The following is a 27,090-nucleotide window of genomic DNA, read 5'->3' as shown; positions in this document are numbered from 1 at the left end:
CGATCCAGCGGAATTTCGGATGGAACTTTACAACTGGTCCTCCGAGCCAATTTAAAAATGAGCTTCTTACGTTTAAAATCTTATAAAGTTAGCGACAACGCGATGTAAAAAGCAGAGCGCCAATAAAACGGAAACCGGAAATAAGCAACCCAAGTGCATCGTAGCGCTTGTAAACACGAACAACACTCCCCTTTGGGCAGCGTGCCTATGGCGACGCTAAGCTAAGCTAATGGGGGAAAAGTGTTTCCATGTTTGTGGAAACCAAAATAACAAGGATGCCTGCCTGCGCATTGTGCTGCGTACGGACGGTTGCACACACGTCGTACCATCACAGCAAAGGAACGCCGAACTGGGAATAACCTTTCATAGGTCAGAATCTTTTTTTCAAAAGAGCCTGCCAATGAATGCCCCGTGTTAGTTTTGTAGAAAGCTAGCTTGTGGTACTGGTTCGCTGGCAGTAAATTATGTAACATGTTTTGCTTGGGCTCATTGCTTCCAGTACGTCATCGGAGTTCCATCGAGCTTTTTAATACACGTCAACTTGCTGGCGCAGGCAGCACGGTGGCCGACTGGTTAGAGCGTCAGCCTCACAGTTCTGAGGAGCGGGGTTCAATCCCCGTTCCTGCGTGCGTTTTCTCCGGGCACTCCGGTTTCCTCCCACATCCCAAAAACATGCATTAATTGGAGACTCTAAATTGCCCATAGGTGTGACTGTGAGTGCGAATGGTTGTTTGTTTGTATGTGCCCTGCGATTGGCTGGCAACCAGTGCAGGGTGTACCCCGCCTCCTGCCCGATGATAGCTGGGATAGGCTCCAGCACGCCCGCGACCCACGTGAGGAGAAGCGGCTCAGAAAATGGATGGATGGAGGTTTTTACATCGTTTTTACGTTTACATTGATTCATAGCGCGTTTGAAGAAGATAGCTGTTCAAGTTTTGGAATGAGTGATTGATTTGCCCTGACTTCTATCTAAAACATAGAAAACGGGATTTGTTTTTTAATACTTTGGTATTTGTTGCATTTTCATTTGTGTCAACAAAGTGACATGTTTTAGTCAACGCTAGTTCATTCATTGAGTGCGATTGTCACCTCACAGTGAGTATATGACGTAGCCGTTCTAGGAGCACAGTGATAACATTCGTCGAATTTTCACACGGACGTGTATCCTGTGTACAAAATGTGCTCGTCCAAAATGAGTCATCATTTATAAACCGCCTTGAGCCCCAACCTTGGCCCTAAACCTCACCACAACAAACTTCTTTGTTTTGATTTCGGACAAATGTGATACATGTTTGGGATGATCATCTAGTTACCGCTGCCCTTCCTGCGACGCAAGAGCCAATCGTGTTGCGGCGGGACGTGTCCTGCCTGGAAACCATGTGGGAATCCTAATAACGCGTCGCAAGCAGCCCATCTTCTCATTTGCTTTGCAAGAAACCACCGCGCTTGAGACAAAAGAGCCAATCAGAAACTGAAGGCGTGACTGGCGTGCACTCTCGGGCGCAGGCATAGCAGGCGCACCCCGCACTGACCTGTGACCCAGGGCCTCAGGACCTTTGCTGAAACTACGCACAGCGGAAAATTCACCTCTGGGAAATGAAAAAAATGCCCATCCCTCGTTTGCCAACAACTTGGCATAATAATACTTGGCAAACACAAGCGGAGCAAAGGGATCTCGGGCAGCTGAGATTGAGCAACATTTCTGCCCGACAGCTAAATTTAGCGCCTGTTTTTGATCTTTCATTGATTTTACAATCCAAAGAACAAAGCTTCAAAACGATAACATTTCGGGTGTATTCACACCTGCCACATTTGGTCCGCTTTAAACGCACCAGAGTTCGTTTCCCGCTTGGTCCGGAATACAGTCCTGGAGTTTCGTGGCTCAGACCGGCCCACTTCAGTTCACAACATTTGAATGAAGGTGTATCATTTTACCCTCGTTATTTGTATCAATCAAAAGTAGCTTTCCATTCCCTCCGACATCAATATTCACACTTTATTTAATCAAAAATGGAATTGAAAACTGAATGTGCTTACAAGATCACACTCAGTATGTATGAGAATATAAATATTTCAAATGTCCGGTGCTCTCCAAATGTATGAGACCCCCTGTCATGTCAGTGACAGAACACCTCCAGCAGCATGAAGTGCTGAAATGCGGACTCAGCGCTCCACCTTTTGCCATTTTCAACAGGAATGCACCTAAATTTGTGGCGTCTTGCTGGGCATCTCCCAAATCAGTCAAGCATGACATTCAACAACAACTATTTTTTCTGTTCAGGAATGCCAGTAAATAACCAAATTCGACCTATTAATCAAGAAATATGCTTGTGCTTTATCACATCTGTGATTGTCAAAGAGTAGCACGCAAAAGAGTACCTGAATCAAATACCAATAAAATTCACATTTAAATCATGACACAGTCAAACATATTAGAGTGAAGGTTGTTATGTATATAGCCACTTTCAACTTAAAACAAAATCCATACAGTACTTTGAACTGTGCATAATGTTGCAGTGGCTTGCAATTATAAATGCAAGTATACTTTTAGGAATAAAACTTCTGCCTCATTTTTGATGAACACTTAAGCGCACTGTGTTACTGTATTTAAATGTCTGTCATTATGGTGGTACTTGAAGAGTGACTTTTTTTTTTAGGTGGTACCTGCTGCAAAAAATTGAGAACCAATGCCTTAGTTGAATAATTGATATTGATGGTATTTATGTTACTATTATGACAGACACACAGTATTGTACATTGCGACAGTACATTATGTCTGTATAGTTGTAAACCCTTACATTTGCCACCTGAAATCATATCAGATAGAATACATATAATAATAATGACACGATTGCTGCATTATTTGCAGTAAAGACATCACTCGATGTGCATTGTGCAATAATATGTGCAATAATAATTTGTCAAATGCAGTGTATCATTGTTATGCGGGCGACGCCTTTATTTATTGCAGTCGGAACCTGACTTATTCAGGGTGTTTCTACAAGATGCTTTGAATGTTGTCCAGCTTCGTTTATGTGATCTGAAATTGGTTTGAAAGAGGGATGACACCAAGGTGATGGCTTTCTCTCTCACAAAGTAGCCAGAACATAACAAATATTATAACATCCACAGGAAAACCTATAGAGCAGGTTTTAAATTACAAATATTTGCACTTGGGGTTTGTCTTCAATCATGAGCTTTCCTTTAAAGCCACCCCAAAAAGTTTGGATAAAGCTTGGGTTCTTTTTTAGAACTAGAACCTGCTTGTCTGTTAGGGTCAGAAAGAAATTAGTGACCGTAATCTTCTTGCCCATTCTGCTTTATTTGAGTGCGTCATCCAAATGTCTGTTTTCCGTTCTGCGCTGGGATTTGTCACTGGCTGTAGTCGCCTTTGTGACTGACTTGTACACAAAATCCAGAGAGACTTCCAGCTTGAGACCACTGAACACGGCCTGTGTTTTAAATCGGAAATCGTTCTTTGCTGTTGTCGGTCGGCCACTGTTTCTATTTTTTCAAAAACTGAATCCTTGGTGCACGGCTTTGCAATGTCACAGATGCACCATCTGTCCATCCATTTTCCGTACCGCTTTTCCTCACTCGGGCGTGCTGGCGCCTATCCCAGCTGACTCCGGGCGAGAGGCGGGGTACATCCCGGAGTGGTTGCTCGTCAATCACAGGGCACATTCACACCGATGGGCAATTTAGAGTCTTCAACTAACCGAGCATGCATGCTTTTGGGATCTGGGCGGAAACCGGAATACCCGGAGAAAAGGCAAGCTGGCACGGGGAGAACATGCAAACTACACACAGGCGAGGCCGGATTTGGACCCGTGACCTCAGAACTGTAAGTCAGATGTGCTAACCAGATGGAACAGCTCATCAAATATGTACATGATCTTACACGCACAGAAAATACATAGGTTTCCGGCTTTTAAGCTAGCGAGACCCATCCTGCTGACAAGCCATACAAATAAAGTATATACAGTACACTAGTACATATTTTGTGTTTTACAACAGTACTCAACTAGATTTATGATTTCATATGAGCCTGTGGAGGGAACAGCGAACCTTGGTGTCTCTGTGGACAGAATGCACATGAGCGAGGGCTGCAGTCACTCAAGGGGATGAGGCAGAAGTAGGCTGCCTTTTTAATGTTCTTTTTTCAAATCCAACATGCCTTAAGTGTTTTCTTCAGTTGTATCAGATTAGATGAGAACAACGTCCATCTAATTCTAAGACATTCTTGGGGGGACACATTTGGGAAAGGTTTGTCTTGAATGAGTATTACATATCAAGCAAAAAAGCCTTTGTTTGCTATGACAGTTTCACGAGACTTCCTATATGGAGAAACTAGTCGCATGCATTGCTCTGGTGGGATTTTGGCTCAGTCCTCCCCCCAAGCAGTCTTCAAATTTGCTGAAAAGCAGCCCCACACCATCATGTTCCCACCTCTGAACTTCACTGTTGGTATGTTGTTTTTTTTAGGGTGTTGTGCAGTGCCTCCAAACGTGGTGTGCATTATGGCATCCAAACAGTTCAATTTTGCTCTCATCCAACTAGACTATATTCTCCCAGTATTTAACTGGCTTGTCCAAATGTTGTTCAGCAAACTTGAAACGAGCTTTGACATGCTTTTTTTTGTGTGGTGAGCGTGCATACTAGCCATGGGTTAGGCACTCAAATGTTTTCCTTGTGACAACAGTACCTGCTAATTCCAGGTCTTTTTGAAGCGCTCTACAGGTGCTCCTTGGCTCTTGGAAAACTCTTCTGATTATTCTTTGCACTCCTCTGTCAGAAGTCTTGCCGCGGCCATAAGGTTGTCTGTATCAGTCGTAGTGGCAATCTCCGAACCTGTTGGTGGACACTAGCTGTAAGGGATGACGTCAAGCTGAAGAGGGAATCCTATCGGGCTTTTTGGCACGTAGGACTCTGGATGCAGCTGATGGATACCGGCTGGCCAAGCAGAACAGAGTTTTGGCGGTCAATGAGGCAAGAACTCGGTCGTGGGAGGAATTAGCTGAGGCCATGGAGAATGACTTCTCAGGAGGGGGATGCAGTGCACGGTCAACACTGTGTATCGTGGGGATGGAGCGCTGCTGACTTCAACTCAGGCTGTTGTGAATCGGTGGGGAGAATACATTGAAGACCTCCTCAATTCCACCGATACGGCTTCCCATGAGGAAGCAGAACCTGGGGATGAGGTCACAGAGATGGTTAAAAAGCTCCTCAGTGGCAGGGCCCCGGGTGTGGATGAGGTCCGCCCTGAGTTCCTGAAGGCTCTGGATGTTGTGGGGATGTCCTGGCTGACACACCTCAGGTCGGTGCAGCATCTGCAGTCATGCAGACTATGTATCAGTCTGTTGTGGTGAAGAAGGAGCTGAGTACATGAGTAAAAGGATCTGTGATCAAAATCATCCCTCTCTGGCCCCACCTTGTACTTGCAAGAATCCACCACGCCCAAGGAAAAGCAACCAGAGACAGAAGGCGTAACTGACGAGGTGTCAACTATTTCTCATGTGCAGCGATCCCCCGTTTATAGCGGGATTACGTTCCACACCGCCCTTGGAATAGATTGAGTGGTTATTGAATTATTTATTTGTGGTCTAACGATTCATATTCCTACGATCCAATTGGATCTATGTGTCCTCGACTACGGAGGCAAAATAAAGGAAACTTGTCCGGGCCACAGAGTGGCTCTCTGTGACCCGTCAGAGCCTGTGCCGGGAATTCTCCTCTCCCCGCTTCGGAGTCGTGAAGGAAAACACGTATTTGACAGCTGAATGTTCCAAACCTAACAACCCTAACCAAACAGTTTATACCTATCTGCTGTGAGAAAATGTCTTTCACGAACTTGATTGTGAAACTTTAGTCTGCGCCTGGAAGTAGCGACTCCTAACTCCGCCGCTAGGCAGTCTTGTAGTCTTTTAACCTTTTACGACATGCACTGCATTTATCCTCCTCACCCGCAAGAAGCCGACAAATATAATTGGCAGCACAACCCCAAACACAACCAAGTTTTGGTCATGGTTTTCAGTTCAAGTCAAGGGCAGCCAAGAACCTCGGTGCCGATTGTTGACAAACGTTATTAAAAGGTCTACTCCAGAGGTGTCAGACTCATTTAAGTTCAGGGACACATTCAACCTAATTTGATCAAGCTATAAATAACAACAATTCATTTTTTTCAAATAAGTACATTTGGAAAATATTCACATTATCTGAACAATCTGAACTTTCTTGACTAAAGTGAGTGCAATTTCAACTAATATTATGAATCAGCATTGTCATGTGCAGCTGATGTATGCACCTTTTCTAAAAAAAAAAATAACTTGCTAAGATCTAGAAATGATTTAAATTTACATGAATTTCCGCATCCATCACAAAGTCTGGAAAACCTCAACTGACAAATTAAAGTGGGAACATTTCAGAAAGAGGGGTGCAGTCTACCTTGCAAACGTGCACATAAAGAAGATACATAAAAGTTGAGGCAGTGCATGAAAAAAACAAAAGCAAGATCTTTTCAACTGAAGCTGTTGACTGATGTTTTTCAATAGTCAGTGTCTTGAAATATTCCAACAGGAGTTATTATTCAGTTTGATAGAACTGTAGTTCAGAGGTGGCACAGCGCTGTTTTCTATGAACGAGGCTTCCTTTGCTGGTGAAATCGTTTGGCCTTCACAAGTGCATCAAATCCTGAGTAGCGGCCAGTCTCAGAGGGTCATTTAAGTGGTAAGTGGTCATTGAAGTGGTCGTCAATGCGCCCTCCAGCGGACAAAATTAGCCACAACAGTTACTTTCATTGAAAAATTGCAGTTGCGGCGTTCTGTATCGCCACGTGTCGGATTGGAACGCCAAAGGGCCAGAACCGTACGTTTGGCACACCTGCTCCATTGTTCTGTTCCGCTTCCTCTTTTGTCCTCGCCAGTTGTTTTTCACAAGAAACCGCAAGCTAATGGGTTGCTGACGGACGGCGGCCTCCGCCCCGCCGAGCGGATGCTGAGCGGGGGCGAGAAGGTCGAGGTTGGCGGACCTGCATCCTCTCAGCGGATGAGCGCGATGTCCACAAGTCATCTTATTTCAGACTTACGCCCGCTCGTAATTGTCGTCGTCGTCATCACGGTGCCGACGCGAGCCGCCGCATTCTGTCAGCTGTCACCGCAGAGGTCCGACACCCTCGCACTGCTTATTTTAATTTCACGAGACTCTATTTGCCTGGGAAAACAAGTCCGATGCACTCTCGCTACCTGCTTTGACAACCTCTTGTCGGCTCTGTGGGGCAGAGGGCGCCCCCGCGGTGACGGAGCGCAGATCGAGCACGTTGCACACATTGGCATGCTCTCCACATGGAATTGCAAAGCAACGCAAGATGGTGCTCCGAGCATTTCCAGATTTCCATTTCCACATTTGCCGGGAATGTTCCTGCACAGGTAAACTCACAGAACTGCACGTTCAGGGGAATTTTTAAGGTTATAAGCCAGGACAAAACGACCATTGAGCAAGAGTTTCCAATTGGTAAATATTCTATTTTCAGATGACAATTTTGGTTCTGCTTCAAGTCCTTCTCTGCTGGCCTAGACACAATTAAAAGCGCTGACCTAGATTTACAACCGAAATTTGAGTATAATTCCCAGCACTCTCTTCATTCTGTAGCATTTCTCTTGGCTGGATTGTTTCCATTATGTACAAGTATGTGGATATTTTTTTTTTTTTTGTCCAATCATCAGCTTTCTGTCTTTGCGTTACCATGTCAATCTAGTCTGCCTTCACAGTTAGCGGTTCAAGTCCCGGGCCCGGCTTTCCTGCGTGGAGTTTGTGCGTGTTCTGGCTTCCTCCCAAATTCCAACATGTTGTCGGCTTCACAAAGTGTCCGTAGGTGTGAAAGGTTGTTTGTCTATTTGTGCCCCGTGACTGGCTGGTGACCAGTTCGAGGTGTAGCACGCCTCTCGCCCCAAGTCAGTCGCGGTGGGCGCCAGCACACCCGTGACCCTCAAGAGGATGGATGGATGGATGGATGGATGGATGGATGGATGGATGGATGGATGGATGGATGGATGGACAGGTAGGTCGCCGGACGGGTGGGTGAACAGACGGACAGATGGACGTAAGGGTGGGTGGCCTACCTTTTCACAACACAACGAGTTGGTTTATTCTCGAATTATCTGCCATTGATTTATTTTCAGGGCACCTTAAAGGTACCTGTTGCTACATTAGCCTCTTTCACAGGAATAACAACTGAGGCATTTTGTACACAATGTATTTAAATAGCAAGTCATGGCCTTAAAAACACCACATCAGAACCAGATTATTCAGTCTTGATTCATCCTTTTATCAAGGTGAACATACCGAATGGTAAGTGTTTAAAAAAAAAACTAAACCATCCATCCATCCATTTTCCTTACCGTTTACCCTGTTTAAAAAAAAAAAAAAAACATATTGAAAGGTTTAGTTTATTTGCTGATTTAGTTGTCATTGCAATCTTGAATAAAGAAGCAGCGAGCTGCAATTGCAAAACACATTCAAATGAGAAAGGGTAGTGTAAAATACCTCTGCGGTATAATCTTCGGGCATTTATGTATACAAATATTCTGTAACTGGGACAAAGTTGAACTACGTTACAGTTAAAAAGGTCAGAGGAAAAAAAGCAGTCAGAATGGCTTTGAATGCAGAAGGATGAGGCACAGTTCAAGAGCTTGCTTGTGTTCAAGACCAGACACTGCAGCAACGAGGCAGGGGGACGAGGAAGGTGACTTTAGCAATCGTCATCTTCCTCCTCCTCTTCGTCATAGTAGCGATTTCGCTTGATCATTTCCTCCACGGTCAGCATCTCCAGCTGTGCCTTGTCCTCAGCCTCCTCGCAGTCCCGGAAGCCCGCGTCCTGCGGCAAGCGGCCGGCCTCTGCCTCTTCCTCCAGAGACGACTTGTCGACTTTCGCATCTTCACGGTCGTCCGTCTGCTCCTTCCGGTGAGCCCGACCCCCTGCGCGGACCTCATGGGTGAGCTGACGCATGGGCACGTCTTCTCCCTTCTCCGCATCTTGGTCACCCTTGTCCAGCACGTCCTCACCTTCCTGCTCAGACACATCTTCGCCCTCCTCCCCAAAGCTGCCGTTGACATCCACACGGCCGTCTTGTGCGGGCACGCTGTCGTCTGGCGACGTCCCCCCGCTAGGGGACCCCTCGTCGGGCTCGGCCTGGCTGGTCGGCATGAAGGGTGTGCGGGGCTCCTTCAAGGAGGAGCTCCTCCACAGGCAGGAAGCTCCTCTGGCTTGTTCAGGCGGCGAGTAGGAGGACGAGGAGGAGCCGTCCTCTGGGGGCCACTTTGCTCGGATGGGCTTGCCGGCCCCCTCGGCGGGTGCGGCGGCTCCGCTGCGGCGGCCGACGCCTTCCGGTTGCGGCGGCCAGGAGATTTTCAGCCTGCGCGCCTCCGCCGGCCTGTCGCTCTTCTCCAGGGATCCTTGTCCCAGGGCCTCCATGGTGGCGGTCAGGACATTGACCTTGGCGAGCGGGGAGTCCTCCACGCTGGGGCTCGCCAGCTCTGAGCCGAGGGAAGAGAAGCTCTCAGCGTGAGCGCCGGCCTGTGGCGAAGTCGCCGCCGTCATTATCTCCCGCAGCTCGCCTTTGCTCTCCCACAGCTCCTTGTGGGGCCGGTGGCCAAAGCCCTCATCGTAGTTGCCCTTGGCCTTGAAGAGCTGGCAGAAGTGCGGCTTGCAGTACACGTTGTTGTGCAGGGAGGCGTAGTTGACCAAACTAGACCATGAGAGAGGGCAAAAAAAAGAAGGCGATGCTTTGAACTTACTCTACAAGGAGTACTGGGGCCTCAAGCATGCAACATCCTGGCGCAAATAACGAAGAACTGAGAGTCATCGACCCTCCCCACCCCCAAAAAAAATGCTAAAGATCCCATGCCACACCTGTTTGAAAATAAATAAATAAAAAATCTTTGATGTCCTGTTGTCGGGTTTGCAAGATAATTTGGGTCGGAAATGCCCAGGAGGCCCTTTTCAAAGCTCTTCTCGTTGCTCTACAATGCTTGACAAAGACGGATGGATTTATTATTCATTAATATTTGACATGTAAATAAGCTTTTGCTCTGATTGGATCACTGTTCTCCAGAATTTGAATATGGGAAACAGCTTTGCTCTGATTGGTAGTTGGCGCTATCTCGGTGTCTTGCGGTGACCGGGCATCGATAGCGACGTCTGGTTTTGTTCCCCGGATGTCAGCTCTTGTCATGTAAAGCAGAATTCACGGAGCGTTGGCTTGTTGGCCCACGAATAAATTAAATGACAGTTGGCGACTCACACCTGCACATTGAGCCCTTTGATCTGACCCGCTTGTTTTCCTGCCTTTCAGCCAGTACTGCATACAATCGACCTGACTCATTTTGGCCTATCTTCTTCTTTTTCTTTTCCTTTCGGCTTATCCCGTTAAGGGTCGCCACAGCGTGTCATCCTTTTCCATGTGAGCCGATCTCCTTCATCATCCTCTCTAACACCAACTGCCCTCATGTCTTCCCTCACTACATCTATCAATCTTCTCTTTGGTCTTCCTCGAGCTCTCTTGCCTGGCAGCTCCATCCTCATCACCCTTCTACCAACATACTCACACTCTCTCCTCTGGGCGTGTCCAAACCATCGAAGTCTGCTCTCTAACTATGTCTCCAAAACATCTAACCTTGGCCGTCCCCCTGATGAGCTCATTTCTAATTTTATCCAACATCCTCAATCCTAGCGAGAATCTCAGCATCTTCATTTCCGCCACCTCCAGCTCTGCTTCCTGTCGTCTCTTCAGTGCCACTGTCTCTAATCCGTACATCATGGCTGGCCTCACCACTGTTTTATAAACTTTGCCCTTCATCCTAGCAGAGACTCTTCTGTCACATAACACACCTGACACCTTCCTCCACCCGTTCCAACCTGCTTGGACCCGTTTCTTCACTTCCTGACCACACTCACCATTGCTCTGGACTGTTGACCCCAAGTATTTCAAGTCCTCCACCCTTGCTACCTGTTCTCCCTGGAGCCTCACTCTTCCCCATCCACCCCTCTCATTCATGCACATATTTCTGTTATATTCTGTCTTACTTCAACTAATTTTCATTCCTCTCCTTTCCAGTGCATGCCTCCACCTTTCTAACTGTTCCTCCACCTGCAGATCACAATGTCATCTGCAAACATCAAGGTCCACGGGGATTCGAGTCTAACCTCATCTGTCAGCCTATCCATCACCACTGCAAACAGGAAGGGGCTCAGGGCTGATCCCTGATGCAGTCCCACGTCCACCTTAAATTCGTCTGTCACACCTACACCACACCTCACCACTGTTCTGCTGCCCTCATACATGTCCTGTATTATTCTAACATACTTCTCTCCCACTACAGACTTCTGCATGCAGTACCACAGTTCCTCTCAGGGTACTCTGTCATAGGCTTCCTCTAGATCTACAAAGACACAATGTAGCTCATTCTGACCTTCTCTGTACTCTTCCATCAACATCCTCAAGGCAAATAATGCATCTCTGGTACTCTTTCTAGACATGAAACCATACTGTTGCTCGCAAATACTTACATCTGTCCTGAGTCTAGCCTCCACTACTCTTTCCCATAACTTCATCGTGTGGCTCATCAACTTTATTCCTCTACAGTTCCCACAGCTCTGCACATCACCCTTGTTCTTAAAAATGGGCACCAGCACACTTTTCCTCTATTCCTCAGGCATCTTCTCACCCACTAGAATTCTGTTGAACAAGCTCGTCAAAAACTCCATAGCCACCTCTCCTAGATGCTTCCATACCGCCACAGGAATGTCATCACGACCAACTGCCTTTTAATTTTTATCCTCTTTAATGCCTTTCTAACTTCCCCTTTACGAATCATTGCCACTTCCTGGTCCACCACAATTGCCTCTTCTACTCTCCCTTCTCTCTCATTTTTCTCATTCATCAACTCCTCAAAGTATTCTTTCCATCTATCTAGCACACTGCTGGCACCAGTCAACATATTTCCATCTCTATCCTTAACCACCCTAACCTGCTGCACATCCTTCCCATCTCTATCCCTCTGTCTGGCCAACCTGTATAGATCTTTTTCTCCTTCTTTAGTATCCAACCTGGCATACATGTCATCATATGCCTCTTGTTTGGCCTTTGCCACCTCTACCTTTGCCCTATGTCGCATCTCAATGTTTTCCTTTCGCCTCTCCTCGGTCCTCTCAGTGTCCCACTTCTTAGCTAACCTCTTTCCTTGTGTGATTTCCTGTACTTTGAGGTTCCACCACCAAGTCTCCTTCTCTCCTTTCCTGAAGAAGATACACCAAGTTCTCTCCTGTCTGCCTAGCCACACTCTCCCCTACCACTACTTTACAGTCAGATTACATCGTCTGCACAAGATATAATCCACCTGCGTGCTTCTACCTGCACTCTTGTAGGTCATTTTATGTTCCTCCTTCCCATCTACACCATAGTAAAATAATTTAAACCCTGCCCCTAAACTTCTAGCCTTACTGCCTTTCCACCTGAATTCCTGGACACACAATATATCAACCTTTCTCCGAATCATCATGTCAACCAACTCCCGAGATTTTCGCGTCATAGTCCCAACATTCAAAGTCCCCCACATTCAGTTCTGTGCTATCCTCTTCTCTTTCTGCCGAAGAACCCGCCTTCCACCTCTCCTTCATCTTCGACCCACAGTACCTGAATTTCCACCGGCGCCCTGCAGGTTAACGGCGCCGGTGGCGGACGTTGTTAACCCGGGCCACGACCGATCCAGTATGGAATTCTTTCGATGGACGCTCATATTTGTTTGGCAAAGTTTTAAGCCGGATGGCCTTCCTGACGCAACCCTCTGCATTTATCCGGGCTTGGGACCGGCCTACACTTTGCAGTGGCTTGTGAACCCCCACCCACCCACTCCATAGGGCTGCCTATGTTCTGCATAACAGTGGGAAAAAAATTGCATTTTAGTGGCATTTGATCTATTGTCTATATATTCTAAATATACCACTAACTAGGATCTTAAAACATATCAATATCATTTCACGCTCATCTTACAAATTTTATTTTTGAAATAAATGGCTGACATGATTTAATTCCTAAATAAAATGCACCGTAAGTGCACGTGTAGCAGAGCAAAAACGTACACTTGCGGCAAAGACTCAAACTTCTGCTTACAACCCAGGCTAAACTTATCTCCTCCCTGACATACAAAGATAAAATCTCTCAGTTGAGCTGTCTAACTTCAACATACTTCCTTGACACCAATTACTACATTCCTATTTGCCATGGCTTTGGTTCCATCTTGTGGCATCTTAAGAGTGTTACAGAAAGAGCACCAAAACCCTTAAATAGATTGAGTTTTAGTGAATAGCTGAGGGTAGGTTCCACAGGAAAAAAGCGAATAAACTCGAAAAATGAAACTTGACAAAAATAATTATAATAATAAATCGAACAGACGGGGGTATATATATATCCATCCATCCATTTTCTGAGCCGCTTCTCCTCACCAGGGTCGCGGGCGTGCTGGAGCCCATCCCATGTATCATCGGGCAGGAGGCGGGGTACACCCTGAACTGGTTGCCAGCCAATCGCAGGGCACATACAAACAAACAACCATTCGCACTCACGGTCACACCTACGGGCAATTTAGTCTCCAATTAATGCATGTTTTTGGGATGTGGGAGGAAAGTGGAGTGCCCGGAGAAAAGCCATGCAGGCACGGGGAGAACATGCAAACTCCACACAGGCGGGGCTGGGGATTGAACCCCGGCTCTCAGAACTGTGCGGCAGACGCTCTAACCAGTCGTCCACCGTGCCGCCTTTTTTTTTTTTTTTTTTTTTTTTTTTTTATATATATATATATATATATTTATATATATATAAAAACCTGAAATATTTCCCTTTTTGAATGGAACTATCTAAATTAAGCTTTTGACACTATTTTTTAATTTATTGAGATGTACCTGTATATTCTGTTTACGACTTCCTTCACGTCACAAAATTTCAACATTATAATATGCATTTTTCTTGAAAAAAAAAATCACACCAGGCTTCTATTATCGCTTTTTTTTTCTTCTTCTCCGTGTGGCCTTAATACTCCTTCGTAGCGTTCGGAAAAACTACACAAGGGGTGGACGAGGTCAGACTAATATGAAGTGTATAAAGTCATACGCACAATGTCTAAATGAGAAGAGGTGCTAAGAAAGTACAGCTGGAATTATTGTCGACAATGTTTCTTATTTTAGTTGCTTTTAATTTCTGGGTTGTAATCATTGGTCGGAATCGCCAGCTTCCAGTCGGCGGCCGCCTCACCTGAGTTTGGTGTTGCAGTGGCAGCAGCGGAAGCAAGCGCTGTGGAAAATTTGCTGGTTGGCCACCAGCCTCTCCAGAGGGTACACCGTCTTCTGACAGGACACGCACGCCTCCCGCACAGGTGGCCGGAAATTCTGACCCGGAAACAATCGTGATCAAAACCTGCATTGAGTCGGCGTTGAGGTGCGAAAGACTCACCCTCGGAGTTTTGGCTGGAGAGCAGGATACGGCGTTGCCAGCACCGGGACCTGTGGCGGAAAATCAACATTTCGGCAATTTGAATCCAAAAATCATGCCGGGCCCCCGGCCCACCGCTTTCACTTGTGCCAGAGGACGACGCAGAGTCAACCAAATTTCAATTAGCGGCAGTGCGCTCACACTAGCCAAACGTAGAATTCCGTGGAATTGCGTTGTCTCAGTTGTCCCCGAGATTTCCACTCTTATTACGTAATTGATCATTCACAGCAATATTTCCCGCACGCATCATCAACCGAACTAGTTGACAATATACCCACGTGGACAAAGTTGGTATGGAAGCCCTCTGTTAATGAAAGAAAACCCCACAATGTTAACTTCAATAACTTGAAACTGACAAAAGTTAAAAAAAAAAAAAAAAAAAGGCTGAAAATTATCAATTTTTTCCATCCATTTTTAACAGCGCTTATCCTGGTTAGGGTCGCGGGGTGCCGGAGCCTATCCCAGCTGACTTCAGGCAAAAGGCAGACGACACCCTGAACTGGTCGCCAGTGAGTCACAGGGCACATATAGACACTGGCAACCATTCGCACTCACATTCATAGCGTCACTGAGTGGGAACTGAACCCACGCTGCCTGCACCAAAGTCAGGCGAGTATACCACTACACCATCAGTGACTTGCTGAAAATTAAACCATGAAAATCGGGCATTGTTTCATTTTTGTGCTAATTGGTAAACGAGCTTTTTGTGCCGTCTCGGCACCAGGAGCGGCCAAATTGCTCGAACGTGGTCGCAAATGCCGAGGATGCGGGTCCTTGGAGGGCCCGTCAGGCGCCAGAGCCGCAACGCAATTCAACGAATGAAAAGGAAAGCGGACTGTACAAAAATCGTGGGACCCTTAACCTCATTACTTTATGGCATAAGCTTTCGAGGGAATCATCGCAATCAAATGAGTTTTGTTGAACATGTCCTGACTTTGTGAAGTTTGTCACAATGTTTTTGTGATGAGTGTGGCTTTGTCTTTCTTGAACAAATGGGGACCAACAATTTTGCCTGTGCCCTGTGTAAAAAAGAAAAGAACACTGGATCTACCAACTGTGAAACAAAGACCTGCCCTGATATATATACTATTGGACGACTACTGTATAAAAAAAAGCTGAAACATTCCATCTGCAGTACTGTATTTTTGTGCAGGCCACTTTCTTTACTTGTTTTTTAAGATGTTTCTGTTGGACCACTTTCATCAACAGAGGGGTCCCGACCATTTTGTACACGTGTGCGCTTCTCCCACTGAAATACCTTACCGTTGCTCTCGGCACTAAAACTCTTTCTGCTGTTTGCTGGCTCAGGCTCTGGACTCTGTACAGAGACAAAAAGAACTTCTAGAACTTGTGTCATATGTTCATGCTAAAAAAAAAATCAATCAATCAATCATTGTGATCCAGTTAAAGCTGAGCTCACCATGTCCAGGGAGAAGGGTGGAACATTCTCCTTCTGTTTGCCACCAAACGGTTCTTGCAGATCAGTCTGAGAGATAAATGACTATTATGAGTGCTTTTGTCGATCTGTGGATCTTAGGAAGTGTACAGTACTCCCACTGACCGGGGTGGCATCCTGTTTGGAGACGGCCGCCTGGTAGAGGGCCATCCGGTCTCGGAGAGGGGTCGACTCCGCGAGACTCCCGTCTGATGCAAACGCGAGGCGAGACGACACGTTAAGGTGAGAGGAAAAGTTTTGGGGTCAAAGTGTCAACCCACAGAAGTGGGGAGACTGTGAAGTCGGCCATTTCCCGCATTCGGAGGTAATAGCGGAAGCCCCTTGAACTTTCACGCCAGCAGTTGCCTTTACTTCATTTCGCTGTTCTGTATATACTGTAAGTGGTTTGCAGAAATGGCTCAGACACGGATTGGGCCCCCCATCGTTTTCCACCTTCAGGGGTCGTGTCAGAAAGCCCCCGTTATACTTCTTGGAAAGCCGCTGTTTTCCACCTTTTTGTGTAAGGCCTGCAACACAACGAACGCCACCACCAAAACCGCCTGAACGTTCACGTAGTGTGCGGGATTCAGCCACTAGTTTCATTAGTGGCCACTAGTTTTGCGGTCGGTGACGCTCCGGTGAAAAACGCACGAGCGCAGTCGGTGAATGGAGGCGATCGATCACTGCCAACAGCCTCTCCGGCCGCTCAAAATATCCACACTCTTCTTAATCTCGCTTGTTTCCTCGGTTTATTCCTTGACAATCACGCCATGTTTTTGTGGCGCCGTACAAAATTAGCAGTAGGCCTACAGTGTATTGAATGCGGAGCCTCAAAACCTAATACTGGGTCGCAGATTTTCTGTTACGGCGCGTCGGTGGATCTACGGTGCTCAGTCGCTTGCTGTGCGGCCGAGAGTTGCCAACTGTCATTTTTTTTGCAACGGTCCACATCAGTGGCGTTGGGCCGTGTTGCTCGGTTGAACTGGCCAGTTCTCAACTTCAAAGTTAGTATCGGAGCCGAAAAGCTGGACAACAACTGAAATTTAACACCTCACCTTCACTTCTCATCCCCTACGAATGGCCGTGCGACACTATTTTATACGGCGTGCGACGGCGGTGTGACCAGTCGTCATGTGAAAGCGTGCGCGCTCTGGATAGATAAAAGCTGGAAAGACATTGCGGCTCTAATACATCCATTTTCGGTGTTTTGCATTCAAATGGTCATGTTCGAGCACAGATAGGGTACATACCCCCCAGAAGCTGCTCCATGCTGGCTGGATTAGCACCGTTTCCTCTGCTTGACGACGCCTTGAAAGAAAACAACAGGAAAACAAAATAGGAGGCAATAAAACACAAGCCAGAAAGCAAAAAACTGCTCGAGAGTGTGTCCTGCATGGCACACACTCTTCATTCATGTGTCAACATGCACGGCTGACGTCCTCAGTGGCGCTCATCGCACGCATCCAAATGCAAGACACTGTTTTGAGAATGTGTGTGTGTCCGTCTCGCCACCACTTTAATAATCCCCTTAATGAGCTCAGAAAGCCCGACAGACAACCCGTCTTATCGGCAGAAGAGAAAAAACACTGCACATGTCGCAGCTTCCATGCTGGTCCCGTATTTGAATTGAAAATTTGAAACCCTGCTGGAGTCGGAAGTGCATCCAAAGCACAACTTATAATACTCATTGACTACTCATCTCCTGCTTCTCTTCAGCTAGCATTAACCAATTCAAAAACAACAACATGTTTTTTCTTCACTGGCTTGACTCATTTTAGCGCTAATAATGCACACAGCTGCATTCTTGGCTCCACCGCCACTCGATGTTGTCGGCTCACGTGTGAAGCGCCCGAACGTCCGCAGGCCTCAGTGAGTCGCATTTGACACGACAGCGCAGAACACGTAGTGGATCGTACCGCACGAGGAGCGGCGGCGCTTGATCCTGGCGGAGTGGAACGCTCCACCGGCTCCGGCTTGCTTTTCCTCACTTCAACAAGCTCCTTCGTGAAAGCTTGTAACATAAGTGCCCAACTGCAGCTCAGACCAGTGAAAGTGGAAATTGCGCTCTTACCCGGTTTACCTGCCTGCGTCAGCTGTTATGAAAATCCTAAAAATATATCATTAAAAACATCCTAAAAATATATCATCACTTGATTGTATTACGTAGAGGGCCGCAGCTATCCAATATTTTTAGAATACATTATTCAATGGATTCATTGAGAATTGTTTTTATTTTGCAGTAAAGTCTATTGTAAAATATTTGTTTCCGATTACTATTTACTAATTGATTTTTCTTGTGTATTTGGTATTATTTAATGATTAAACAACACTAAAGAACATAAAGAACATTTCAGCAATATTGCATGAGAGGGAGTGATGTTGTACTCACCAACCTTATTGAAACTGAGCTACTACATCGCTACGGATTCATGCAAAGTAAATGGTGATTTCAAAACTAAATTCAAAGCTACAAAGCCCTGTGTGGAAAAAGTTATGCCCCGTTTGTTAAATCAAGAATGAATTCAGAATTAATCAAATTTTTGGGATAGCTGAGTTCATTTTCACTGACCACACCCAAATCTGATTATCTCAAGAAACCTGTTCAATCAAGAAATCACGCAAATGGAATCTGTATGACAAAAGGAAATTGGCCAAAATATCTAAAAAAAACCTGCAACAAAATGCCACGATCCAAAGATATTCAAGAGCAGATGAGAAATGAAGTCATTGACATCTATCGGTCTGGAAAGAATTACAAAGCAATTTCAAAAGCTTTAGGATTCCAGCGAACCACGGTGAGAGCCATTAACCTCAAATGGAGAAAACATGGAACAGTGGTGAACTGGCCGGCCGAGAAAAGTTACACCAAGAGCACATTAATGTCTAAAACTGCAGGCCTCCCTTGCCTCAGTTAAGATCAGTGTTTATGACTCGTCAGTAAAGAAGATACTGGGCAAAAATCCCATCCATAGCAGAGTTCCAAGGTGGAAACCACTGCTGACCAAGAAGAACATAAAATCTCCTTTTACTTTTGCATTATATATATATATATATATATATGGACTTTTTGGAAGCTGTGTGTCGTTACATCTGACGTAAATGTAAAGCAGCATTTTAGAAAAAGAAGATCATACCAACAGGCAAACATGGTGTCGGTAGTGTGATGATTTGGGGCTGCTTGACTCCTTTAGGGCCTGGACAACTTGCTGTGATTGATAGAACCATTAATTCTGCTCTTCAACAGAAAATCATGAAGGAGAATGTTCAGCCATCAGTTTGTGACCTCTAGCTGAAGCGCACTTGGGTTCTGCGGCAGGATAACAATGCAAAACACACCAGCAAGTCAACTTCTGAATGGCTTAAAAAAAACAAAATGAAGGTTTTGGAGAGGCCTAGCCAAAGTCCAGACTTTAATCCAATTGAAATGCAGTGGCATGACCGTAAAAAGGCCGTTCATGCTCGAAAAGCTTCCATTTTTGCTGAATTCAAATAGTTATGCAAGGTATAGGGGGCCAAAATATCTCCACAGAGATGTGGAAAAACTCATTGCCAGTTCTAGAAAACGCTTGATTTCAGTTGTTGCTGCTGAGGATGGCCCAACCAGTTCTTAGGTTTAGGGAATCAATTACTTTTTCACACAAAGCCAAGTAACTTTGGATAGCTTTTTTTTCCTTAATAAATGAAATCACCATTTAACAACAGCATTTTAAGTTCACTTTGGTTCGATGTGTCCGATAATTACATTTGTTTGATGATCTTAACATTAAAGTGGGGTAACTATGCAAAAGAATGGGAATTTGAGAAGGGGGCCAATACTTGTTCACATCACTGTATATAAGACACCCACAGACCAAGAATCTAGGCTAAAGAAACCCCCTTCACTCCCAAACCACCTCCATGATAAAAGATCAAACCCTGCGGGTGGCCGAGGGGGCAGCTTAGAGGAGGGATGGACGGACGGATCCCAGACACACGAGGAGGGGGTCTAAACATGTGGCTGGGTGGATGTAAACAGGCACGCGGGAGGGTGGATCAACGGGCCAGACAAAGAATCTGCTGCTAATCTTGACGCTGTTAAAGCTCCCTCACACACACACACACACACACACGCGCGCGCGCGACCAAAAACAACAACACCCTGGCCTCACATTAGGGCTCCCAAAAACCAAGACCAAGAAGGAAAGGGCACAGTCAACACAGTTTGGCCCCAAAGAGCCACTTATCAAGTCCCCCACCCCCACATGAAGGGAACTTTTAGAGGCAGCTTTCCTTCCTCCAACAATGCAATCCACCACAAAGCAGACCACTTGGAAGACATCAGAGAGCCAAGAGCAGAGAGCAGCCCACATACAGCCAAGTACCTCTCGTGGAGACCAGCGAGGACGGAGACGAGAAGCCGGCGGCGTTCAATCGGTGCGCTGCTCAGCTCCGGTGGGGCCGGCCCGCTCTGGCTCACCGCACGGAGAGGAGATGATGGTTGGGGTTGAGCCCCCAGAAAGGCTTCAGGGAGGGCGGGGGGATGGGCACAGGGAGCAGGTGCAGCGAGGGGGGTCGGGGGGATTCATGCAGGCTGGGGAGGAGGGGGGGGGGGGGGGCCGATGGGCCTTAATCAAAAACGGCCGAATGAGGTTTACTCCTCTTCCAAAATGGGAGCGATGCCCCGCCAATCAAGGCCAGATTACAGATTACTATGGAGGGGCGGCGGGCGGCTCCAGTCACATGACTTGTCTCGCGTCGTCAATTTTAGGGCCTCGGACCTTGCTTGGCCTTTATGAAAGACTCACCTTTGACTCGGTATTGATGAGACGCGACTCGACTACACGACTTGACCGGTCTTGCCTGTGTACGTCTGAAAATCTGTACTCTCGAGATAGCGTGCCGTACGAGCAAGCTACGTCGAGTACATCCATATGATGAACTGGTCAGACATGACCTAAGCTTCACATCAGTTATGCCTTAAATTGTCAAGGCAATAAAGTAAAAGACAATAAGGCGATTGGTTGGGGGACCATTCAAAAGTGATTGTGAATGCATTCGTAGAGCGAACTCTGCGCGGGTCAAGTGTCTTGGCCAGGGACACGAAGACGGCATGCGCTCGGGCGGGGATGTCGACCCTCGTACGCTCGCCCTGTGCGCCGCTTCTGATTTATGACTTGGCTAACCTAAGTCATGACTTGAATCGACTGACTTGAAATTTAGTGCAGACTGCGCTTGAGTTAACTACATCGACTTCATTTGGGACTTGAACTTTTTTCAGACTCAAGACTCAAGAATTACCTCTGACTTGCACATGTCCAAATTTGCTCAAGTTCTTATAGTTTCACAAATCTACTATACAATTCATCAGTCTTACGTGTATTATTTTTACATGAGTTATAGACCAATGTAAAGTCTTGAAAATGGGTCGTTCTCTTTGACGATGCAAAGTTAAATGGCTCAACGAACATGCCGTTTCCTGAAAAGTGACACACTGTATTGCCAAAAGTATTGGCTCACGTGTCATAGATCATTTGACACTTGAGACTATGAGTCCCAGGATGCACGTGTCATGGAAACAATGAGTCCCAGCCCCAGAACAATGAGTCCCTGCAATTTATCATCACAGAATACAGATACAGTAATCCTTCGCTGGATCACGGTTCTTGCTTTGCGGTCCCGCTATATTGGAGAGTTTTATTGCAGTTGTTACTCTCTTTTATATTGTTTGTACAATATTTTGTTATCCATTGCTCTTGCTCTCTCTCAATATATTTTGTTGTGGTTAAGCCTGCCACGATAACACATTTTTTAGAACAATACATTTTCCCCAAAACTTTCACGATAAACGACAGTATTGTTTGTCTTGTTATGCCACTGATGGAATGATATTAGAGCAGAACATCTAACAAATTCTGCTCTGGTAATCAAAAATATGAGCACAACTGTGTAATGTTCTCTCATTTACTGACTAAAAAGTAATAATAAAACATCAATAAATAAAGTCAATAAAGTCAATAAAACATGACTTATACGTGTTGAAATAAAGTGCTCAACTTAAGAAAAATCACAAAGTTCGAATTTCCCCCTTTTTTTGTTGGCATCTTGACACAACTTAACAAATCTTAACAACTGAACCCTTTTAGAGGTTCTGTTTGTTCAAAACCCCTGCGATTGGCTGGCGACCGGTTCAGGGTGTACGCCGCCTCTGGCCCCAAGATAGCTGGGATAGGCTCCGGCACGCCCGCGACCCGAGTGAGGATAAAGGGAACGGAAGATGAATGAATGAATGAATGTTGTTCAAAACCTTAGTTTTAGTTCGTAATGGCGTTTCGCATATTCTATGCAGTATTAAGAAGTGCTCCCAGTCGGAACGTTCCACTGAGAAGTACAAACAAAAATTCGGCCACATGCAATGCAATGCGTGTCCTATAATCGACACCATCGCTCCTCTCACCAGTTATTGATGACGACCGCCACTGTGTACAATAACGATAAACAAAGTGACAATAACGATAAAGAAAGTGACTAGAGCCAATCCACAGTCAAAAAAAGTCCAAGTGAGCACATGCGTGCAGACGTCTTCAAATTGACGTCATCGTAACTGGCACCTTGCGGAGGCTGACGTGATCGTTCATCTCGTCATTCGGTGATAACCACCCCCTCTCGAACACTAGAAATCAGCAGAACAACCGACGTAAGACAAAAGTGGGAAGGTTTGGCCGTACATAACCGAGTGAGGACACAACTCAACAGGTCAAAAGTGCATCTACTCTGGTAAAGAACCACGCTTCGTACTGATGGCCACAATCATTTTATGGCTCGTGAAAACGTGCACGCCTTATAAACCAGCAGTAGATAAATCCAAGATTAGAAGTCCACCACAACATCATATACTGTCGTCTCTCTCTCTCTCGCACCATCCGCATACGTCAGCGGAAACGCAAGTGATCGTTCGCCTAAGATTTTGCAAAATAAACACTCTGACAATATCCAACACAAAACGATGACCGTAAAGGTATATATGTGCATATAAATGTATAAACGTCAATAGACAATTCAAATAGCTAAGATACACACTGACATATTTCTGTTGTCAGCAACCCAAACCTAATTTGAGCGTCAGCTACAAAGAGGGAATGCGAGCGAAGAGCAGCAGGTGGGCAGGAAAAGGAGGAGGAAATCTGGGCGTCACGTCGTCAACCCAATCAATTGACATCGAAAAAGCCTTCTGCAGTTACGAGGGGCACGCTGTGGCTTTCGAGTTTCCGAGTCGGCAGCGTACGCAGCGAGTCGGATGGGTTGTCGTCATGACGACTGCCAATCATGCCCGAGCAGGCAGGCTGCTCTTCCCAACTGACTACAAACACATTCTTGATCCAAAGATAAGAGGAGAAAGCGGACATGAGCGGACAGGCACACAAATTCCTAAGAGCGGCGTGTCTTCGCTTGCGAGGTTCACTCCAAACTTTCCATCAAGACGATTTCAAGCCCTGCTCACTTCCGAACATGTCATCAAAACAGGAGTGACCGGGTAGCATTGTGGCCAACTTACGTTCCTCTCATTCCAAGACAACAGTACCAACATGAGGTTTTAGCTTTGACTCGACTTGGTCGAAATTGAGTGGGCACTCACCCGCTCGGATCGACAAGGCCCCTCGGGGTGCGCTCGCTAACCCTGCTCATCATCTGGCAAGAACTGCGCAGCTAGCCTCAGAGCCTTTATGATGACGGGTGATGGCTTAAAGACGCACACGCTTGCGCTGGTGCGCTTTCAAGCGGCGTTAGCCTTTGCTGACATAATAAGGGGCGACCGCATTGGTGATGCAAGTTGAGTGGGCGTGTCCGTGTGACCCGGCTTCCTAATCAGCTGTTGCTTTCTGGGTCTGGGCTTGGAACTGGGAATAACTGCCTGCTTGTCAACTGTGATTGCGTTATTGTAACTTAGTGTTAATGGTGGGCCTATTTAGTTGTATGAATGGCAACAGGGGCAAATCGACTAAGAGACGAGCTTCATATGTTGCTTAGCGGAAGAACACGCGCAAATTGTTTCTAAATCAAATCATCTGTAAACCATTTGTGTTAATGTTGTATAATAAATTTGAAATAATAATAATAATGCATTCCACTTATATAGTACTTTTCATGATACTCAAAGACGCTTTACAATCGCAGGCATTATTCATTGACTCCTCACTCACACCTGGTGTTGGAAGCCACTTGTGAGCTACAGCTGCCCTGCACAGAAGCGTGGCTGCCATTCTGTGCCTACGGCCCCTCCGACCACCACCAAATATCCAACCGCATTCATTCGTAGGCAACGCGGGTCAAGTGTCTTGCCTCGGGAAACAAGGATGATATGCACTCGGGCGTGGATACGAACCGGCGACTCTCCGGTTGCAGGTTTCAAATGACTGTTTAGGGATCATTGTTTGCTGTATTTGCGGTTCGAACTGTAAATACAGGGAATTGGGACGGCACAGCTCAGGTGGTAGAGCGGTCGATTCCCGACCCGAAAGTTGTGGGTTTGACCCTCAGTCCTTGTGACCATGTCCAAATGTCCTTGAGCAAGATACTAAACCTCCAGTTGCTGCTGATGCTACGCCATCAGTAGGTGAATGACGAGAGTGTTCAAGTGCTCGGAGTAGCTTGAAGGTAGAAAAGGCGCTTTTCCAAGCTTATACAAATTTTCACTCACAGTTTCTCTGTTAGCGGGAGGGCTCAGTCGCTGTCCCCCATGAAGTCCCCACAAATTCTGGACACCTAAAATCCTTGATAATCGCTTCTTCATGTTCTTTTCCCATCATAAGTGACTCTTTGTGTTAACACGTCATATCAGAAGACTCGCGAGTGCTTCAACGTGACATTTTTTCAGACGCGCGTGGCTGCAGGCTCAACGCGTCATGCTCCACTTTCAAGCATTAGCATCCTTTCGGAACATGACGTCAGAAGCGGTCAGCTGACGGAATGATGGCACGGAGAGAGCGAGCGCGCCGCGTGACTCGGCGCGCGACCCCTCCGAGGCGTTTGACAACAAGAAGACTTATTGAGTTCATGCGTGACCGATCGGCAGCCTGCTGTATTGGGAGACGGAATGAAAGAAGACGGCAAACTTGTTGACTCGTTTGGAAATCAGAGCAGCCGGATTGACCCCGAGACAAAGCCGTTGGGTTCTCGTGCGTACGCAACCCTCGCGGAGGCGCCTCACCTGGTCCGCTTCGCCCTTCTCGAAGATCATCTTGAGGTTGTCGAGGGGCACGCTGGGCCTTTCGGAATGGGGCACCTCTGCGCGCGCCCCTTCCCGCTCCTCTGCGACTCCGCTGACCTCGGCCTCCTCCATGTCCGTCCGCTTCGCCCGCACCGCCCTCTCTGCACCTCGGTCCTCCGGCGGGAGCTGGCGGGTGTCCAGCGCGGTCCGGATCTGTGAGGCGGGCCTCGGCTCGCCACCTGTTGATCGACGGCTGACTTTCTCGGGTGAGGCGCCGTGGCTGGGCGGGGTGTCTTTAAAACGCTCTGGTTGCCACAGCGAAGGGATGACTGCGAAGATTCTGCCACCTACAGAGATGAATATTAGTTATGACACACAAAAAACACTATTATAACTCAAGCCAACACACTCGATGAGCACGAGAATCTCTTTCCTCAATCTAAAACCTAATTTCAGCCCAGAAACCAAAGACAATACTGTATATCTTTCCTCTGTTCACAAATGAACCCAGAAATGGCAATGAACCCTCCATCCATCCATCCATTTTCTTTAGCGCTTCTCCTTGCGTGGGTCGCGGGCGTGCTGGAGCCTAGACCAGCTATCTTCGGGCGAGAGGTACACCCCGAACTGGTCGCCAGCCAATCGCAGGGCACATAGAAACGAACAACCATTCGCACTCACATTCACACCTACGGGCAATTTAGAGTCTTCAATCAACCTACCGTGCATGTTTTTGGGATGTGGGGGGAAACCGGAGTGCCCGGAAAAAAGCCACTCAGGCACGGGGAGAACATGCAAACTCCACATAGGCGAGGCCGGATTTGAGCCCGCAACCTCGGAACTGTGAGGCAGATGTGCTAACCAGTCGTCCACCGTGCCGCTGCACTGACCCAACGAGCTGAAACTGTTAGCCAGATAAGAGAACTTGTCTTTGCCTGTAAAAACGACATCTACAACTTTTCGGCAAATAAGACAAGGAAAACACAAGAGAATGACAAAACTTTACCGCAGCCACATCAAGGCTCCAGATGTGATGACTCACCACTTCTTAGACACACAAGGAGCGATACGGGCCGCCTTCTAAATGTGGAGATAATTTGGACAATCGAGCCCATAAAGACACGACTAAAAGTGAGGCTGGAGACATTTGAAACCCAACTTAAGTGCGAGCAACTTTGTCAGAGAGAGGGCTGGGGGGTGGGGGGCGCATAAAGACAGCACAGACAGGAAACAACTGGGCAAAAAGACAAAGAGCGATTCAGAGAAGGGTGCGCTGGGTCCAGTCGGAAAGGAGGAAGAAAAACAAAACAAGTCCAAACCCGAGAGGGGAGCCGGCCACCCGGCAGTCCGCTGGGGCGATTTGAGCGTCGGCAGGCCGGCGAGAAATGCGGCGAGGCGCTCCGGATGCGACAGCCGCCAGAAGTGATCGGCACCTATCCCGCCCCCTTGGCCCGCGAGAGGGAAGGAAATCGGGAGGGAGGGCCGTGAGGGGGTGGGGAGGGGGAGAAAATCAGAAACAGAGGTGGTCAGTGAGGGTAAAGAGGGAAAAGAAGTCCAGGAAATGGGGAGGGGGCTTCAAACACTCCCTCAACCTGCACTCGTGGATTTTCGTTTGCCGTTGATTGCACCTTCTGTCTGTCAACGGATTCAAGAATCAAGTCCTGTTTTGAGGGTCTGGGTTTCGAATATTAGGAGATTAGAGTTGAAAGTGAATCCAAACTAACCCAATGGCACCTTGAGATATGAAAGTCTTGACTTTCGGGTTTTTTCTCGGCAATGAGCAATTTTGTACTCGGACGTGGCGGCAGAGGTTCACCTTACCGTTTTCTTCTCCTCTGCTGCCATCTGGTACCTGAGGAACAAGTCGGCACGCCACGCACGTGGCCGCTCAGACGTGATTTGGCGATCTCTGGGCAAGTGCGCGTAGCAGA

At 46.9% G+C, this 27,090-nt stretch overlaps 1 protein-coding gene across 1 annotated transcript; it reads right to left on the bottom strand.

The window, feature by feature from the left end:
* Positions 1 to 8,428: 8,428 nt before the first annotated feature.
* Positions 8,429 to 27,090, bottom strand: lima1a (LIM domain and actin binding 1a). Its single transcript, XM_061771493.1, has 11 exons — positions 26,981 to 27,090; positions 26,479 to 26,604; positions 26,202 to 26,239; positions 25,160 to 25,506; positions 17,226 to 17,283; positions 16,102 to 16,184; positions 15,961 to 16,026; positions 15,804 to 15,858; positions 14,502 to 14,551; positions 14,304 to 14,437; positions 8,429 to 9,743 (listed from the first exon to the last, which is right to left on the bottom strand). Exons 4-11 carry the CDS (start codon positions 25,289 to 25,291, stop codon positions 8,747 to 8,749), a joined length of 1,575 nt encoding a protein of 524 aa, XP_061627477.1. The 5' UTR covers positions 25,292 to 25,506; positions 26,202 to 26,239; positions 26,479 to 26,604; positions 26,981 to 27,090; the 3' UTR covers positions 8,429 to 8,746.

The sequence above is a fragment of the Phyllopteryx taeniolatus genome, chromosome 1 (genome assembly GCF_024500385.1).
Source record: "Phyllopteryx taeniolatus isolate TA_2022b chromosome 1, UOR_Ptae_1.2, whole genome shotgun sequence".
In the NCBI taxonomy this organism is placed as follows: Eukaryota; Metazoa; Chordata; class Actinopteri; order Syngnathiformes; family Syngnathidae; genus Phyllopteryx; species Phyllopteryx taeniolatus.
This window is presented reverse-complemented; position numbering and strand designations above follow the sequence as displayed.